This window comes from Protopterus annectens, chromosome 5.part0 (genome assembly GCF_019279795.1).
Source record: "Protopterus annectens isolate FY-2018-M chromosome 5.part0, PAN1.0, whole genome shotgun sequence".
Classification (NCBI taxonomy): Eukaryota; Metazoa; Chordata; order Ceratodontiformes; family Protopteridae; genus Protopterus; species Protopterus annectens.
Window position 1 is genome coordinate 128152325 of NC_056735.1, and position 13204 is coordinate 128165528.

At 35.5% G+C, this 13204-nt stretch overlaps 1 protein-coding gene across 1 annotated transcript in view; it reads right to left on the minus strand.

The window, feature by feature from the left end:
* The window catches only part of LOC122802129 (gamma-aminobutyric acid receptor subunit gamma-3-like), a 672869-nt gene that overhangs the window by 11900 nt on the left and 647765 nt on the right, over positions 1-13204 (minus strand). The window contains exon 3 of the mRNA XM_044071811.1: positions 11836-11903. Within this exon, the coding sequence (XP_043927746.1) occupies positions 11836-11903 (68 nt within the window). The remainder of the gene's footprint in view (positions 1-11835; positions 11904-13204) is intronic.

Consider the following 13204-nt stretch of genomic DNA (forward strand, 5'->3'; position numbering starts at 1 on the left):
TAATTTCTATAGTACAAATTGCTATCCACAATAGTTATCATTAATAGGGCAAGTTTATGAATGGTAAAATAATATTATGCATGACTACAAAAAGAAAAGTTAACTTTGCTTTCAACTTACACCACAGTAACAGCTAACTGTGTCTGTGTGGGACGACGTACCTCCATACGTCAAAACATTACTTACAGGAGAACTGCACCCGCAGACTCAAAAAACATGTTTATTTCATCATGGTTTAGTGTTTCCTACTTCTTAACACCAATCTGGGACTATTTACAAGTTTTTAAATATTTTTATATGTAATTTCTGAGTGTGACCTTATGAGGTCTGGCAATTTTGAAGTAATTATGGTTGTTTAGTCTGCCTCTAGGTATCCCACAGTGCAGTGCTTGTCTGTAAAAATTACATTGCACAGGCCTCTTTCTTTGTAAAGTTCCTGTCACTGCATTGATTTTACATATATACACCGTTGTCTTTCAGTCAGTTAATTTTAAGCAACATTTCATGTTGGTCAGTGACTACTTAAAACACAAACAGAACCAACTTTCAAAGTGCTTTTTACTGATGCTTCTTTTAGAATGGCTAATTTGCAGTCTTTTGTGAAGCCTGAATTGTACTACTTTGACTCATCTCCCATCCCCCTTCACATCTAACTTCCCCTAACTGTCAAAGTGCTAAGGGTAATTTGAGCTGTTACCTGCTATGATTGACAGCTCACAGCAGGAAACATGACTCATGTACTATTTCCTTGTTCTAGCCTTTACTTTCTGTATGGGTAGGGGAAGGACCAGGGAGCTGTGACATCACATCATGGGTGGGTTTTAGGACGTTCATGGTGATTCTGTGGTTTGGACTTTGTTTTTGCTGATATCAGTTTGGGGAGGGAATTGGAGAGAAAACTACCTGTATTCATTAACCATGATGACATCAATGAATGGGAGACTGCAGCAAGCTTTTCCAGGGCGGGATAAGAGTTTTTTGAAAGTGAAACCACCACACTACAGTAGGGTACTGTTCTAGTGGAGAGAAACAGTGGATTTTAAATATTTTAAATGCTGTGTTGTTGTTTATTCATAGCAGGGACAGTAAATAGAGAGACAAAGCACAGAGAAGTTGAATATTTAATAAAATAATCCCGTTGTTGTCATTTACTTTTACATTGAGGTGACTAAGGTAACAGAAAGGAGAACACATGATGTTTAACACAAACAGAGTTCAATATTCAATTTTCTTGCTTGTGTCCATTGTTGCATTGGCAACAACCATCAGACCTAAAGTATTTGTCATTAGCTTGTTTTATTTTTAGTAGCCATATTATATTGTCCTGAAAATATATGACTGACTCTTAGTTTGCATCTTAAGCAAAACTAGTGATTTTAAACTTTTCTCTGCAAGTGTATCCTGATAAGCAAAATGGATCATTCAACAATAAACATTAAAGGTTCACAGCTGAAGATATGTGGGGAAATAAAATAATTGCAACAAACCAATATACATCCAATGACGTTGAATGAAGATCTTTTCCTATCGATCCATCATGCATTTACAAACCAACACACAAAACCCACTCAGACACACACACACACACACACACACACACACACACACACACACACACACACACACACACACACACACACATGCATAAATACTTGCATAGACAGATTTTGATTATTGCAAAACAGCTACAAGTATCTGAGGGTCAAATCATTAGTAGGAGAAATGAATTTCTGGTCAAGTGCAACACTGTGCTGTCATAGTTGTGTGAGAAGAATAGAGCAAATTATGCCGTGTTTATCTCTATGATCTAAATGATGTTTAGGTGTGAATTAGTCTTAAATGAAGTTTAGAACAGTGCAATGTGTGGGCATAATATATAATTCATTTTCTTCTTTCGGCTTTTCCAGGTTAGGGGTCCCCACAGTGGATCACCTGTCTGCTCATGATTGGCAGTGGAGTTTTACGGTGTCGAGTTGCCAGCCCAGTGCCCAACCTTCCACAGAATGCACTGGGCATAATATACATAATACATATATAAAAATATATATGTATATTAAAATGCATATATATATGTATATATATATATGTGTGTGTATGTGTGTGTGTGTGTATGTATTAATATATATGTAGATGCACAGACACATACACACACACACACACACACACACACACACACACACACACACACACACACACACACTATAAGTATACACAGATAAATAGATGGATAGACAGACAGACGTGGGTCTATAGCAGTATGTATATGTCACATTTAATCCAGATTTACATCATCAAACCCAAATCATCAAATCCCAATTACATCGACTATAACACCACAGAAACCCTATGCAACTCCCTGAACAAATTAAATGTACACCTAAAATATAAATTTAAGATAACAAAACAGCAAGAAACTAATTCATGATTTGCTGACTATGCTGCAATCTCTCAAAGGAGAACAATCTCCATTTACAAATCAGGGCACATTTTCATGAAAGAGTGATTTAAATAATCAAAGCAAAATGTAAATAAATAAATATATATATATATATATATATATATATATATATATATATATATATATATATAAATCTCTACATACAGGATGAACTGGTGTATTGGCCAGCCAGACGGAGATGGGTGAGGTGACAGCATGAGAACTGAGGGGGCTGGCAGCAATAGACATTCAATGTACATTCTTCTCATGACTTGTTAACAACATGCACAAGTGGTAAGGGGTATAAGCAAAAATACTCCCCCAGAAACAATATGTTGCTGAACCAGGTATTTCAGGCCCCTTGCTGGCCCTAAACATGGGTTGCAGAAACTCCAGGGGTTGAATGGAGATACCGTAGTGGTAAGCTGTTGATTAACTAGGGAGTGAAAATTGTCAAAAGAATGTTTTGATGAAACAATTTGCACACTGATTAGCATGTGTGTGTGCACTTATGTGAGTACATGTGTGTTTAAAAATAAACAAAAACAATAAAAATACAGCACAGCTTAACCCACAGTTATATGGAAGAAATCATGGTTATCGAAAGTGAATAAAAAACATTTTGTTGATAAGCTTTGGTTAAGTGCTTTCATCCCACATCTATGGACTTCACTAGAACTAAAGTTGAAAAATAACACACATTCTATACCATAATAGTACCCCATCAATTAAACAATCATCCAATCGCAAGACATATTCCCAGTCACATGAAATGCATGCAAATAATTTATCAATAAACTCAATAACTATAGCAGAACTTTATTCAAGGTTGTAAAGTAAGTTTGCCAAATAAATTACACCCTAACACTAAAACCTATGAATGAACCATGTAATGTTATTAGGTTTAAATAGTACATACTTATTAAAAAGATATACATGTTTCAAACAATGTGTATGTGTGTAAACTTTGTGACTGTGGCATAAACAATGATACTGTAGTCACAGATAGCTTTGTACACCCCCAAAAAAGTATGTATGAGTATAAATGTGTGCTTTTACGTGAGTTAGTGCAGAGAGGGTATATGTTTATTTACAGAGGGCTGAATGCATGTGTATTGTTTGAGTATCAGATTTTTTGCAGTTTCTGCATGGTGTGTATTGATGTACATGTTTCAGTAAAAGGATTCAGAAGATCTTGTTTTGTAACAACATGCTCTACTCTATCACCATATCATCTATAAAGATTTTAAATAGTTCATGATAGTCTAAAATCTAATTATAACATTCCTATTCACCAGCATTAATTATTTAAATAACACATAAAGATGTATTTGTAATGTGCACTATAACTTATCTGTCTTAATCTCATTTGCTATGCAGATGTCATAAAGGTTTAAAAATGTGTTATCATAGCATTCTAGGGATGCACAGTGTAGAATAAACAGACTGGTATAGATTGTATGCATAAATGTAAGATAATGTTTCTGAGATCTTATGACACAAAATGAACTGATTGTGTCGGCATGCAATTTATGAAGTCTATGAAGTCTGAAACTCAAATGTATGTTATTATTAGTGACTTCAATACTTAGTGATTTGCCAGAAAACCACACATTTCATGAGGAACAGGCTAAAAATATGAGGCAAAAATCTGGACATTCTGCAAAAATCTGTACAGTTGATTGGTATGAAATATCTGAAAAGAGTTTCACATTTGAAAAAGCATGTTCAAAAAACTGCTGAATATAGTACCCATACTGTATACTTATACATCTATTACAATGTTTTGAAAAAAGGTACACTGTAGTTTGACAGTATATACAGTCAGTATATGAGGATAGAGAGTGTATATTAATTATACAGAAAGTACTGCAACTCTTGAGAAACTTCATCTTTGTAAGGATTAGCTTTACTAAAAATCTTCTTCCTGCTTCTAATCAAAACCTCATTTTCCTCTAGATTTCTGGCCTTGTTTTGCATCTATATTGAGGATTATCATAGTAATTGTACCACAAATCCTTGTACGATTCTCATTCTGGTGTTATATTTTTTTTTTCAGCAAGACATTTGAAAACAAATCTCATAATCTCTTGAAAGCATTAAATCTGAATAGTATAAATTTATTTTTATGCAGTATTACTGAATTCAAAAAATGTCACAGAATTTTTACAGGGGCTGCAGTGGAGTATGACCTTCAAATATAGAGTAGCACTGACATATTGAGTCAGTGTTTTTTAAGCTTGCTAAATGGATTTGGTACTGAAAATTACACCTGTTATACATCATAAACACATCCAAGGTATTTCATGCAGAGGTGTGCGGTACATACATACTGTGTAGGCTGTAGCATTTATTAATTTCTCCTTATTATCTCAGTCAAGACACTTTTTTCTATGTTCACTGTGATCCTCAGTTGGAAATGATGCAAACTATTAGACTTGTGCCTTCATAATGTTAGGCTGGTGGCATCATAATGATTGAAAATATGCCTGTAGTAACAACTGTCTTGTCTTGGTTCATCAAAACCTCTGATTCCTGTCAACTAATAAACAACAATATAAATATATTTATCAAAGAGATAAGAGCAATGAATACATTTTAGCAAGAGATCCTACTTCCTATCATAGTTAGCCTTAGTTTTTTCACTTGCAGCTTCCTTTTCTTATTGCCATAGCTTGTTTAGTGCACTTACAGATATAGTAAACTATCCTCCTCAGTATAACACATTATGCATGACATACTCAGATGCATGAAGTGATAAGTGGTACCACATAATATATTTGTCATTTAGTATGGTCTTCTCTGTAAAGATAAATCACTAACTTGTGTCACAGGAGGGAAATTAGTTAGTTATTTCAGTTATAAGAAGGCTAAGTTAACCTACTGGTAACTACAAGCCATTAGACAAAGCAATCACACCAGTGCCACCTGTAATACGAAATGTGGGGTCAGGCAGAGCCAGAGATCTGTAGAGCTCAAGCTAGAAGACTACTTCTCAGAAGTGCATTGGGGTTCATAAATCAACTTCCACAGCAAACTTGTCCTCACTAGCAGACTGTTATTTGAGACATTAAACAGGTGTGGATATGCAATATGTAGTTTCAATGCTTTCCAGTTTTGCCTGGATATCACATGTCAGAGCATAAGGAAACCTTAACCTTTTATAACCATGAACTATAACAAATACATTAATAATTTGCACTAGCAATATGTCCTAATATTCTGCTCTATCAAAATCACCATTACTTCATTGACATCAACTTCACAAATTCCTCTTTAGATTTCCCTGGATACACATAGTTCACAAAGTTCTTCAAGTCACCACAACACTTTAAATAATATAATCCCAAGTCATACTTTCATTTTTATTAGCATTATTTACATTCTTTTACAGAAAATTACAGCAGTATTGCTCCATCACAGAAACACTGACATAAACAGACCTTCAAAATAATAGGCAATGGAGGTGTCAGAATACTTATTAAAACACAGATACTTATCTCAGTGTCAGCAGTATGGGAATGTTTGCTAGAAAAGGGATAGGATAAACGCAGAGACAGTTATAAAGTGCATGTTGCATAAAACAGGATGAATATTATCACAGTTCATTTCAGAGAATAGAACTGTGTGATACTAGACATGTTGACAGTTTGCAGATTTTAGGACAAAACTGAAAAATTAATGTGCAACAAGAAATACAAAGTTATTTCGATAAGCAGATAAACTGGAACCATTGATTCTTTTTCTGACTATATTATGTGGTACTCATGATTTGTGCAGTATCATGGCAACACAGATACAAAGCAATGGAGGAACAGTTTCTAATACAAGCTCAGCACTGCTTGCAGCCTACCCACTTACCTACAGAGGAAAAAAGTCTTCATGCCTACCTGCCTGCCTCTTTGGTACACTGGCCAGAGCTTACCTATTTTTAAAGGTGCTGTGAGCATGCCTAGGTACTGAGGCAGGCAGGGAAGGAGAGAGAGAACATGACAATATCAAACAAATATCCTGTAGGCTTTTGACAAGCAGTAGCTCTATAACCTGTTTTATTCAGTAGACTGCAGTCAACATCTGGCTTATTTCTTCAGAGAACCACGTTTATTCGGAGAGAATCGATACAAATGCTCTTTGGAAGGTAGGTTTTACTGTTGCAGCCAAGTCTTTAATCATTTACCAAGTGCATTAGAGATATTTTGTAGTTTTATGTGAACTTTGCAATTTAAAAAAACAAAAGTTTCATCTTTTGCACTGACTAAAGTTGTCATTTTGCTCTGCATTGCTTGTTAAAAGAAAAACTTATTTCATGTTAGAAATGTAATATATTGACTTCATTGTTCCTTGATTAATGAGAAGAGCTTTCAGAATAAAAGTTTTTTAAAATCTTGTCAAGATAGAAAGAAAGGCTTTTGTGGTAAATGAAATCTTCAGCACCACCTTATTAATACATGCAATCGCAACCTTAACCTTGCCCCTACACCTTTCCTTAAAAAAAAAAAAAAAAAAAAAAAAAAACTTTCTGTAATGCAACCACCAAACAAGACAGGCTAATACACTTACACACATCTATGCATCAACACATACATACATATGCAAATAAATCTGTCAGCTTACATAGCCCTACCCCTAAAACACACATACACACATTCAAACATGCACTACATCTATCCACTTCCCTAGGTCTTACTGTAATCCTAACCCACAAAACTTTAACACAGAAACACACACACACACACACATATAACATTTTATGATATAGCATACATCAAACAAAATGAATATTTGATACATAGAACTTTTAAACAAATGACCCTGCAAATCATGCTACTGCACGCATAAGAGTGTGTGACAGAATGAACAGACCTTGTACTGAGATGTGTGGCATTACTGCAGCTGCTGCTGTTACTTACAGATACATGGTATCTACTACTGCCACTTACAGACACATGCTGGGAATTGCTGATGATACATGTAGATATCAGGTATATGATGCAGTTAGTTTACTTGGTATATACTGAGGCAAGGGGTGTGTATTAATAACAAGACAAAACCTGCAGAGTCCCTCAGAGTTTCAGTAAACCAAATGTCACACAATTAGCCCAAAAAAACAAACACTGTAAGGTTCTAATTTACTAATAAACTGTTAATACAAAATATCCAGGATTGGATTTTTCACTTGCTTTACTAAGTTTAGGAGATTTATTTTTTAAGTTTTATAACAGTTAACACCATTACTAGGTTCATATTGTTTCAAATCTAGGGAGTGTTTTTGTAGAGACATTCCACTGAGAACACCTGTTGGAAGGTTTCCTATAGTGTTTGGGTATGTATTAATACATGTACAGTGTACTTATACTAAAACTTATGGACATGCTGCTGCCCCATATAGACATGTGGTATATACTGAGGCATGTCATGCATTCTTACATTACCACTTATGGACGAATATACATTGCCACCCCTACAGACGTGGTATATACACTGGGGCATGTCATGTGTTCTTACACTACCAATTATGGATGTATTCTGTATACTGCTACCCCTACAGACACACGGTATAAGGCATATGATGTCTACTTATACTCCCACTTATAGACATGGGGTGTGTACTAATGCTGCATGTTAGGACATGTGGTGTGTATTAATGCTGCCTATTATGGAAATGAGGTTTGTATCAATACTGCCTGTTATGCACATGTGGTGTGTACTAATACTGCCTGTTATGGACATGTGGTATGTAATAATGCTACCTGTTATGGACATGTGGTAGGTATCAGTGCTTCTTGTTATGGACACGTGGTATGTACTAATGTTGGCTGTTATGGACAAGTGGTATGTAATAATGCTTCTTGTTATAGAAATGTAGTGTGTACTAATGCTGGGTGTTATGGACATGTGGTGTGTACTAATGCTGCCTGTTATGGACATGTGGCATGTATAAGTACTTCTTGTTATGGACATGTAGAGTGTACTAATGCTGCCTGTTATGGGCATGTTGTATGTACTAATACTTCTTGTTATGGACATGAAGTTTGTACTAATGCTGCCTGTTATGGACATGTGGTATGTATAAGTACTTCTTGTTATGGACATGTAGTGTGTACTTATGCTGCCTGTTAAGGACATGTGACATGTACTGATGCTGCTTGTATGGACATGTGGTATGTATAAATACTTCTTGTTATGGACATTTGGTGTGTACTAATGCTGCTTTTTATGGACATGTTGTGTACTAATGCTGCCTGTTATGGACATGTGGTGTATACTAATACTGCCTGTTATGCACATGTGGTGTCTATGAATACTGCCTGTTATGGACATGTGGTATGTACTAATGCTTTCTGTTATGTACATGTGGTGTGTACTAATGCTTTCTGTTATGGACAAGTGGTATGTACTAATGCTTCCTGTTATGGACATGTGGTGTGTAGTAATGTTGCCTGTTGTGGACACATGGAATGTACCAGTGCTTTTTTGTTATGGACATGGGGTGTGCACTAATGCTGCCTGTCATGGACTTGTGGTGTGTACTAATACTGCCTGTTATGGACATATGGTGTGTACGGCTGATGCCACTTACAGACATGAGTTGTGTACTGTGACATGTGGTGTGTACTGATTCTGCCTGTTATGGTCATGTGGTGTGTACTAATGCTTCCCATTTTGGACATGTTTTGTGTACTAATGCTGCCTGTTATAGACATGTACTTTGTACTAATGCTGCCTGTTATGGACATGTGGTGTGTACTGCTGATGTCACCTACAGACATGTGTTGTATACTGTGACATGTGGCGTGTACTTACACTGCAATTCCTGCTGCCCCTTACAGACATGTGTTATATGCAAAGACATGTGATGTGTACTTTTATTCCTACTTATTGATATGTGGTCTGTACTGCTGATGCACTGTACTTTTACTCCCAGTTATGGACATGTGGTTTGTACTACTGAAGCCCCTTACATGCATGCATTATATACTGAGGCATGTGGTGTTTATTAATACATGTGGTGTGTACTAATGTTTCGCGTTATAGACTTGTGGTGTGTACTAATGCTTTATGTTATGGACTTGTGGTGGGTACTAATGCTACCTGTTATAGGCATGTGATATGTACTAATACTGCCTGTTATGGACAATTAGGGTGCATTAATACTGCCTGTTATGGACATGTAGTGTGTACTAATGCTGCCTGTTATGGACATGTGGCATATACTAATCCTTCTGGTTATGGACAAGTGGTGTGTATTAATGCTGCCTGTTATGGACATGCGGTGTGTTCTAATGCTGCCTGTTATGGACATGTGATGTGTACTAATGCTGCCTGTTATGGACATGTAGTGTATACTGCTGCTGTCACTAAAAGACATGTGTTGTGTACTGTGGCATGTGGTCTATATTTATACTTCCACTTAAGGGCATGTGGTATGTACTAATGCTTCCTGTTATGGACATTTGGTATTCATCAGTGCTTCTTGTTATGGACATGTAGTGTGTAATAATGCTGCCTTTTATGGACATGTGGTGTTTACTAATGCTTTCCTGTTATGGACATGTGGTATGTAATAATGCTGCCTATTATAGACATGTAGAATGTATCAACACTTCTTGTTATGGACATGCAGTGTGTTCTGTTATAGACATGTAGTGTGTAATTATGCTTCCTGTTATGGACATGTGTTATGTACTAATGCTGCCTGTTATGGACATTTGGTATGTATCAGTGTTTCATGTTATGGACATGTGCTATGTACTAATGCTGCCTGTTATGGACATTTGGTATGTATCAGTGTTTCATGTTATGGACATGTGGTGTGTACTAATGCTGCCTGTCATGGACATGTGGTGTGTACTAATGCTGCCTGCCATGGACATGTGGTGTGTACTAAAAGTGCCTGATATGAACATTTTGTGTGTACTGCTGATGTCACTTACAGACACATGTTGTGCATTTTGACATGTGGTATGCATTTATACTGCCAATTATGGACTTGTGTCCACAGAGAATTTCTTTCCTGTTTTTTTCTTAATGAAAAGAACTGCTGCTTAAAGGAAACCTGAACATATACATAAATAACTATCACAGAGCATCCTCGTTATTTCTGCTTGTATAAAAACATTGCCAGTGGTCACCTAGAATATGCTGTCAAGCATAATTTAAGCCTCTATGTCAGCTATAGCAGTCATTTCATTAGTTTTCAGTTCCTCAATGCTCCACTCTGGAAGTATATCATGAATGTGATTAGCTTCTCAGCTAATGCAACCCCTGAGCACTAACTTGGACTCAGTGAATCTTTATTGCATGAGTCAGTATAAAAGAGGGCACGATCCTCTCTTTTGCATAATATTAAGAGGTACTTTCATGCACTTGTGAGAATTTTCATATATCTAAGAATTCTATAGTGCACTTTTGTGTGTGTGGGTGTGTGTGTGTGTGTGTGTGTGTGTGTATGTGTGTGTGTGTGTGTGCATATGTGTGTGTGTTTGTATGAGTATGTTTTTGCGTGAATGTGTGTGCGAGAATTTTTGCATATGTGCATTAAGGAAAATGAAACTATTTGCACAGTGTTACTTAGCAACATTATTCAACTCTGGCTTAAAAAGAATTAGATTTGTTTTTATAGTTTTTAATTATCAGTCTTCCTTCTAGCTATTTAACAAACTGCAAATTCACCTGCACCTTAAGTAATCTTCTGCAAATGCAATTCTCATACCAAAGCAAACCATTTTGTACATGGATGACATAAAGAATTACTGCATAAATTAGGCATAAAGCATGAGTTTCTGTTCCACAACAACATACTCTCAATATTTCACTATAGACCATCTGTGATAACTGCAGATGACAGCTGTACTTCAGTGACATCATTCTTTGGATTTATATCCCTAAGTCATTATTTCCAAGTTAGTACCGTTTGAAAAGCATGCTGCATCCCAAAATGACAAATGGCTTCAGCACATAGAATTGTATATCAGTTTGCATATATTTTTGTCTTCAACCACTAAGAACATGCTTTAAATAATTTCTCGTCTTGTTCTTCAAAAACAACTTTTTTAAATGTGACAACAGTCAACTCTGTACAAATGCAAATACAAATGGAAACAATGTAGCACTCTCTAGATAATCAGCATGCCAGCACAAATGTCATTTGTATTTTTATGTCTGCAGTAACACTATGCTGTAGTGAAACACAAGGCAGTTTTGCAAATACTGAGAGTAGTATTCATATTTACTGATCTTCTTTTTTTAAAGGCTCAAAAAGCTGATGGCTGTATATTATCACATCATTCAAACTTATGAATAACATTTTTTGCCACATATCCAAATCTATTTAAAATGCAATGCATTCAGTAACATTAAACATGTTAATAAAGTAATACTAGTAAATCAGCACTTACCATATTTATGGATGACACAGGTCCAATGCTGTTCACATAAATGTCAACGTCTATGATGGTTGGTTTTACTGTTAAATAAAATAGTAATGGATTACTGTTTCTATATCAAATATAGACTCTCATTGTTTCTGATAAAATCCAGTTTCTACAGATTTACATCTTTTATAATAATAATAATAATAATAATTTAAATTCAGTCATAAATTTCTGTAATTTATACCATAACATTTGCTTTACTAGCCTGCTCTGCTAGTCTTGTATTACTTTATGTACATGTGTTGTGTGAGATACAGAACCTAATTTAAATTGAAAGTTATAAGTTGCAAAATATGTCAGTTTGCACAAATGATTCATACGAGTTGCATTGCAGAAAGTTCATTATTAGAGTAAGCAAGCAGCACAGTCTTTGTGTGCTGTTTGGCATAGCCTTATCTGCTTGGTTAAAAACATTCAACATTCTATCTCACCGTTAAGTATGGATTTACAAACAAAGCACATACCTGTTGAATTTACAAAGGGAGTAGTGTGTCTCTCATATGTCCATAACATCTCAAATAATTATGGAAAAATGCTCCAATTACATTTCAGACATACATATTATTAATTGTATCATTGTACAGCACTTGCCCTGTTGATCTATCTGCAGTAGTAATCTATCTCAGCTGACATCTTAATGACAATTTGTTTTATTTTTTTATTTTGTTTATTTGTTAAAGAACTCTGTCCTACAAAGCATAAGGGTCTATTTTAGAAGTTACTCAGAAACCCTGTCTTACTAAATGGCTTGCTCAAAATTAAACTGCAGGTAAAGAACTCTATGCGATTCAAACCAAAGGCATTAGGAATCTGTGTTAAACACCAACATTATACTATGGGCCATAACTTTTACTCTGTCAGATAATGCTTTCTAGTTTATTCCTCCTCTTGTCAGGCACAAATAGATATATAACACAGGCATCCTTGTAACTACCCAGTGGAGTAACAAAAGAACTACCGCAGTTCATATTCTGAGACAGAGAGAAAGAGCGCTAGAAATGGAGAGAATTATTTCAAAGAAAGCAACATGAAGCGATAAATGTAGAAAAATAATTTCACAAATTGAGAAAATGACACCTAATTCAGTTAAAACAGAAATAGTATATTTTATAGATGCATAAAGGCAGGAATACTGTCATAAAAATGAATAGTGCAGAAAAGAATGAGGAAAAACAAAACAACTAAATTAATATCCCCACTCATTATTCGGAAAGGAAAATATGGGTGAGGGTTGGGGCCTACCAAAAGCACATAGGAAAGGGGGTGTTGATGACATTCATTTCATGTCAGTAAGGTAAAGGCTAAAGGTGGAAAAGGGCCTGATGAAATTATA